General features: G+C 53.6%; 2 protein-coding genes across 5 annotated transcripts in view; one reads left to right on the top strand and one right to left on the bottom strand.

Annotated features, from left to right (window-relative positions):
* ADCK5 (aarF domain containing kinase 5) overlaps nt 1-1,774 on the bottom strand; it is a 32,828-nt gene extending 31,054 nt beyond the window's left edge. For 2 of the 3 annotated variants that reach the window (XM_039330163.1, XM_039330162.1), the window contains exon 1: nt 1,710-1,774. In XM_039330163.1, coding sequence (XP_039186097.1) covers nt 1,710-1,727 — 18 coding nt within the window. In that variant the 5' untranslated portion in view covers nt 1,728-1,774. The remainder of the gene's footprint in view (nt 1-1,709) is intronic. The other variant, XM_039330164.1, reaches the window with a different exon arrangement.
* Nucleotides 1,775-1,971: 197 nt separating this feature from the next.
* On the top strand, nt 1,972-5,396 carry FMO5 (flavin containing dimethylaniline monoxygenase 5). 2 transcript variants are annotated; one of them, XM_039330169.1, is made up of 3 exons: nt 1,972-2,131; nt 2,696-4,481; nt 4,640-5,396. In XM_039330169.1, the coding sequence occupies exon 2, from the start codon at nt 2,873-2,875 to the stop codon at nt 4,469-4,471; it is 1,599 nt and encodes a 532-aa protein (XP_039186103.1). In that variant the 5' UTR covers nt 1,972-2,131; nt 2,696-2,872; the 3' UTR covers nt 4,472-4,481; nt 4,640-5,396. The 2 variants fall into 2 exon arrangements, with proteins under 2 accessions (XP_039186103.1, XP_039186102.1); XM_039330168.1 differs by having other exon boundaries at nt 2,696-5,396.
* The last annotated feature ends 1,435 nt before the right edge of the window (nt 5,397-6,831 follow it).

The raw sequence follows: 6,831 nt of genomic DNA on the forward strand, positions 1-6,831 counted from the left end.
ACTACTCAACTGGTGCAGCACCGTTTGCAGAATGGGACTTTTGGCGGGCTCAGCAGGGCAGAAACAGCCTGGACAATTCCTATTGGCTTTGGAAAGCCAATAGAATTAGACTCTATTCAAGAGAGTCTATTCTATTGGCTTTCAAAAGCCAATAGAATAAGAGGGAGTAGCACAGCTAAGGAAAAGGGGGAAAAAAATGGCGGACTGCGTTGTTTGGCGACCCCCGTGAAATGGTCGTTCGACCCCAAATGGGGTCTCGACCCACAGGTGGAGAACCAGTGGTCTAGGGTCTCCTGCTCCAGCAGGGGGCTGGACTAGAAGACCTCCAAGGTCCCTTCCAACTATCCTGAATTATATACGCCCAGATGATTAGGCTGATGGACCACACTCCTGCACGGCTTGGCATGCCCATCCCACAGGAGGAGGAGGGGAGGAAGGAGGGAGGGGTCTTAAGCTGAGGGGTGGGGGCACCGGGCAGAGAGGAGGGCTCTGGGTGCCCCATGGTCCACAGAGGCAAAGTCTGGCTGTCATAACCTGAACACGGCCCCAGCTCCTCCAGGTGGCCCACCCAGCCAGGGGGAAAGAACGGGTCTTGCTCTGTTCTTTGAGTCCATCCTCTGGCAGCCCAAGCCCACTGCCAGCTGACCCCCTGCAAGGGCACCGCAAGGAGGGAAAGCAGAGGGAGTGGATGATGGGTTGCAGGCGAAGGCCGTCGGTTTCCCCAAAGGCCAGGCCCAGCGAGGGGGGAGAGGGGGGAGACCCCCATCATGAGGGGCGGCACCAGGCAAATTCCGCAGGGATGAATGGAAAGCCCAGATCAGCCCTGGGGGAGAGGCAGACACACCCCCATGCCAAAAGGGGGGGCAGACAAAGAAAAGAGAGGAGCCCCCAGACAGTGGAGTGTAAGGGGGGGGGCTTCAGGACCAATGGATGCCCCCAGGCAGTGAGGGAGAGGCCGGGAGGGCCAAAGACCCCCCCAAGACCCCTCCCCACCCAGCCCGGTGTTAGTTCCCAGGAATTGGAGGGAGGGGCTGCTGAGGACCATTTCTTTGGGGGGAAAACCCCAGGAAGTGAGGGGCAGGGAGGGGCTCTGGGGGGGTCTTCCGAAGACCCTCCCCAAAGACCCCCAGCCCCTGCCCCGCCCAATCTCGAGCTCATTCCCAGGACTTGGAGGGAGGGGCTGCTGAGGACCATTTCTTTGGAGGGAAAACTCCCAGGAATTGAGGGGCAGGGAGGGACTGGAGGGTCTCTGGGGGGGGGTCTTCCGAAGACCCCCCTCAAAGACCCCCAGCCCCTGCCCCGCCCAATCCCGAGCTCATTCCCAGGAATTGGAGGGAGGGGCTGCTGAGGACCATTTCTTGGGGGGGGCAAAAGCCCCCCCAGGCAGTGAGAGGAGGGGAGGGGCAGGGAGGGCCAAAGACCCCCCCAGAGACCCCCAGCCCCTGCCCCGCCCACCTCCAGCTCTTTCCCAGGAGTGGAGGGGGGGGCTTCTCTGGGGTGCCAAGAACTCAAAGGGGGACCACGCGCGGGGGGGGCTCGGAGACCACAACCCCTCCCCCCGACCCCTTCGCTGGGCCCCCACGAGGGCATCGGGACCCCCTCCCAGAAGGGACCCCCCCCCAACGCCCCGGGGGTGCTGCGGGCCTCCCGGGAAGGGGAATGGGGAGGGGGCTCCGTGGGGAACGAAACAGGGGTGGGGGGGGTCTCACCGCCCTCCACAGCTCCATCACGGCGGCCGCGCTTCTCTTCACGCCTCGCAGGAGACTCTGCACGCCCCCCCCCCACATACTGGTCCCGCCCCCCCCGCCAGTCAGCGCCCCGATTGGTCGCCCTGGCGGAGGCCACGCCCACCCGGCCGGCTATTGGCCCGCGGCGGCCGCCTCGCCACCCGTCGCGGGCAGGAGGCGCCACGATCGGAGACCCCGCCTCTTGGGCGTGGTGGAGGGCGGGCTGGGCGGGACTGCGGGGTTCCTCCCCCCCCCCCGCCGGCCTATGGGGGAGGCTGGGGCGCTGCAAGATAGCTGGACTTCAACTCCCAGAATTCCAAAGTCCAATCCAGCCTCTTCTTGAAGGCTTGCAGCGATGAAGCTGGCACAGTGATGAGACGCCCTCTTCTTGGAGACATCCAGTGGTAAGGAGTTCCGCAGGCCCGGGCTTTGGGTGACGGTGGGGGGGGGAGGGAAACGACAACCCTGGGGGGGTTCATTAGAAAGCAAGCAAAATGCTTTAAAACTTGGGTTTGGTTTGGTTTTTCCAAACTGGGCAATTTAGAGAGAGAGGTTGGGCTTCCACTCCCAGAATTCCCCAGCTTTGCTGGCTGGGGAATTCTGGGAGTTGAAATCCACCCCTCTTCCAGGGGGCCAAGCTCAATGAACACGGGTGGGAGATCTCTGCAAAAGGGAATTACGGGCCAGGAAGCTCTTCCAACTGTCAGGAAATTCCTCCTTAATTCCAGGTTGCTTCTCTCCTTGATTGGTTTCCCTCCGTTGCTTCTTCTCCTGCCTTTAGGTCCTTTGGAGAAGTGCTTGACTCCCTCTTCTTTGGGGCAGCCCCTGAGATACTGGAACACTGCTATCCTGTCCCCCTTCGTCCTTCTCTTCATTAAACTAGACATGCCCAATTCCAGCAGCCGTTCCTTATATGTTTTAGCCTCCAGTCCCTTAATTATCTTTGTTACTCTTTGTACTCTTTCTAGAGTCTCAACATCTTTTTTACATCGTGGTGACGAAAACTGGATGCAATATTCCAGGTGTGGTCTTACCAAGGCTTTGTAAAGTGGTGTTAACACTTTCAGTTGTGCAAGAAGCGTAGAAGAGATTACATAGGTTCATTTCCCCTGCTGTCGACTGTTCATCTGCAGCCTTCCCGGGAGATGGAAAAGAAGAGGGTGGCAATTATTGGAGCCGGCTCCAGTGGGCTTTGTAACATCAAATGCTGCTTGGAAGAAGGTCTGGATCCTGTGTGCTTTGAAAGGAGCGATGATATTGGGGGGCTCTGGAGATTCAAGGAGAATCCGGAGGAAGAGCGGGCTAGTATCTACAAGTCCGTGATCATCAACACCTCCAAAGAAATGATGTGCTTCAGTGACTTCCCCATCCCACAGGATTTTCCCAACTACATGCACAACTCAAAGATCATGGACTACTTCCGGATGTATGCTGAGCACTTTGACCTTCTGAAATACGTCCGCTTCAAGACCAAAGTCTGCAGCGTAACAAAGCGCCCCGATTTCTCTACCAGCGGCCAGTGGGAGGTCACCACCGAGTCAGAGGGGAAGCAGGAGTCGTCCGTTTTTGACGCCGTTTTGGTCTGCACCGGCCACCACACCACCCCACATCTGCCCCTGGGGTCCTTCCCGGGGCTTAGCACGTTCAAGGGCCACTACTTACACAGCCGGGATTACAAGAGTCCCGATGCATTTACAGGGAAGAGAGTCATCGTGATCGGCATCGGGAACTCGGGCGTGGACCTCGCGGTGGAGATCAGCCACACAGCGCAACAGGTCTTCCTCAGCACGCGCCGAGGAGCCTGGATACTAACCCGTGTGGGGGATAAAGGCTACCCATTCGACACTGGAGTTAGCCGAGCTCATTTACTCCTGAAGCAAAATCTTCCCTTGTCCATGATCGAACGATTCATACAGGGCAAATTAAATAGCAAGTTCGACCATTCTCATTATGGCTTGAAACCTAAGCACGGATTTCACGGCCAGCATCCCACCGTCAACGATGACCTCCCAAATTGCCTTATTTCAGGGAAAGTTGTCATGAAATCCAACATCGCCGAGTTTACCGAAACGGCTGCCCTCTTTGATGATGGCTCTAAGGAAGAGGATATAGACTGCGTTATCCTGGCTACAGGATACAGTTTCTCCTTTCCTTTCCTGGGGAACCTCATGACGGTTGTTGAAAATCAGATCCCCTTATATAAGTTTGTCTTCTTGCCTAATCTGGAGAAATCCACCCTGGCAATCATTGGTCTTGTGCAGCCGCTGGGGGCCATCATGCCCATTGCAGAAATGCAAGCCCGCTGGGCCACGCGGGTCTTTAAGGGGCTTGCTCAGCTGCCATCCACAAGTGAGATGATATCCGATATTATGGATAAGAAGATTGCCATGGCAAAAAGGTATGTGAAAAGTCAGCGCCACACCATCCAGGTGGACTACACAGACTATATGGATGAACTGGCTTCTCTGATTGGGGTCAAGCCCAACATATGGTCCCAGTTTATCACCGATCCTAAGCTGGCCCGGGAGCTTTTGTTTGGGCCGTGTACTCCGTATCAGTACCGCTTGCAAGGGCCAGGAAAATGGGAGGGTGCCAGGAAAGCTATCCTGACCCAGCATGAACGGATCTTGAAACCCTTAAGAACCAGGCCAGTTGCCCAATCAGACAACCAGGCCTCAGTTCCCAGTTGGCTTAAGCTGGCTGGCCTTCTGGTTCTGCTCGCTGCAATTTGGGCTTATTTCTAAGTCCACCAAAGTCCTCTCCACTTAATCCAGGGGTAGGCAACCTTGGCTCTTTTAGGACTCGTGGACTTCAACTCCCAGAATTCCTGAGCCAGGTTTCCAAGCGGAGCCACGGGAGTTGAAGGCCACGAATTCTGGGAGTTGAAGTCCACGAGTCCTAAAAGAGCCAAGGTTGCCTACCCCTGTCCTAATCCAATCCCAATCTACATAGATGCTTGCACTATGATTTCACCTTTGTGCCTTTAATAACTTACCTATTAAGTCTGCAGATATAAACAGGCAGGCTTGATTTTTCTAAAAGAAGCAAAATTTTACCATGTTATGTATGTGTTTCGCCCACAAATGATTGTTTTAACATTTCTTATTAGGGAACAATTTTGTGTTAATTCGTTTTGTTGATTGTACTTTTATCAGTCAGTGACCAAAATAAAGAAGGGGGCTGGACTAGAAGATCTCCAAGGTTCCCCTTGAATTCTTCTGAGTTCTGTATCCCAACTTTTTGATTCAAACCGTCTTGGTTTCCTGGCGAGTTTTCCTGATCCTCAGGCTGCTTTCGCTCGTGAAAACAAAGACGGGGGCCTGGTTTGTCAAAGTCCAGATGGGTTGCGAAAACAGTACTCCTCTGATTGGTTCACAGAGTTAGCTCCCCTCGCTGCCACCCCCTGGAGCCAGTCCAGATTATAGGTCATCCTCAACTTCCAACTGTTCATTTAGTGACCAAAATTACAACTGCCTCAACAGAGTCAAAAAGCGACCACCCGTAAGGTTAGCCAAAATGGGTCCAAATGCTGGAAATGTAAAACAGCAATAGGATCATATTATCGTATGTGATGGGAATGCTCAAAGGCTCGCGAGTATTGGAATAGGATACGAAGATGGCTGAAAGATATATTAATGTTGGACTTAAATAAAATTTTGAAAAAAAAAAGTGACTAAGGATCATTTTTCCCGCTTACGACCATTCCCGTGGTCCCATGACCAAAATTCAAGACACTTGGCCACTGACTCATATTTACGACGGCCGCGGTGTCCTAGAGGGTGTCAGGTGATGCCCTTTTGCAATCTTCTGCCAAGCCAAATCCACTTCACCATGTCATTAACTTAATTGCCACGATTCACTTAATCGTGGCATGAGGGATTGTAAAACGGGGCAAAGCTCACTTGAACAAAGGTCTGCTTCCAAAGTCCACATTTGTTCTTTTGCAAAAGCCAGGCTTTCCAAAGTGGGAGGAAGCAGCGGTGATCCATCCAGAGGCTGCTTGGGAAACAAGTTCTCCCAATTAAGGCAATTCCTGATTTTTCCAGCCGACACCTTCGACGGGGCGGGAATGTGCAAGTTCTCCCCGACCTGAGACTGGCTAAACCTGAACGTCTGGAAATAGCAGGAACACAGAGGGAAAAGGATCGTGTGGTATTCTGATTAGTTTTATTGGTGTTAATGCTGGCTCAGGAATTCTGGGAGTTGAAGTCCACAGGTCGTAAGTTGCTCAGCCCTGTTCCAGTCAGCAAAAATGAGCTCAGTGGCGGGTGAACGATGTGGAAAAAGAGCAGAACTCCAGCCAGGCTGTTCCCACCCAATTGCCGGAGGAATTCTGTCCCCCAAAATCTAATGACGATGCCGGGCATCCCAGCTGTGGGGCAAAACTGTGTAGAACAGTGGTTCTTAATCTTTCTAATGCCACGACCCCATAACACAGTTCCCCATGTTGTGGTGACCTCCAATCACTTATACATCACTGGGTGCCAGGGTATGGCCAAAGAAAAGGGGGAAAAATGGCGGACAGCCTTGTTTGGTGACCCCCGTGAAATGGTCGTTCAACCCCAAATGGGGTCCCGACCCACAGGTTGAGAACCACTGGTGTAGAAAGTCAGCACACGCACACACACACACCCCAGAGAAATAAATATTTGGGGGACTATTAAAAAGGACAAAATATTATATTTTCCCAAAGGAATAATGGAGGAAAATCTTAGGCAGAAAGAGCCCAAGCTTAACCAGGCAGAAACTGAGGAGGCCTGCTCTGTAGAAAAGCAGATTTGATACTCCTGTTCAGAAAGAGTGGGCCACCTGTTCATAAGCAAAAGGCCTTCGACCACAGCCCCAGAGAAGGTTGGAGCTGATGGGACTAGAAAAACAAAGGCTGCCAAGGACAGGAACATGATCGTTAGGACAGAGGTCCCCAACCTTTTGGGCACCAGGGAGAGGTTTTTCCACAGACCGGAGAGTGAGTGGTTTTGTGTGCTGCTTGCCTCCCACGGATGGGGCTTTGCTTGTTTGTGCGGACCGGTTGCTGGCATGCCACGGCTCGGTACCAGTCCACAGACCAGGGGTTGGAGACCCCTGCTTTAGGACATAATAGGAT

This window comes from Crotalus tigris, unplaced genomic scaffold (genome assembly GCF_016545835.1).
Source record: "Crotalus tigris isolate CLP2741 ecotype Arizona unplaced genomic scaffold, ASM1654583v1 scf7180000024426.592134, whole genome shotgun sequence".
Classification (NCBI taxonomy): Eukaryota; Metazoa; Chordata; class Lepidosauria; order Squamata; family Viperidae; genus Crotalus; species Crotalus tigris.

Coding starts and splice junctions, on each gene's coding strand:
- FMO5 (XM_039330168.1), top strand. CDS start 2,873: ATGGAAAAGAAGAGGGTGGCAATTATTGGAGCCGGCTCCAGTGGGCTT.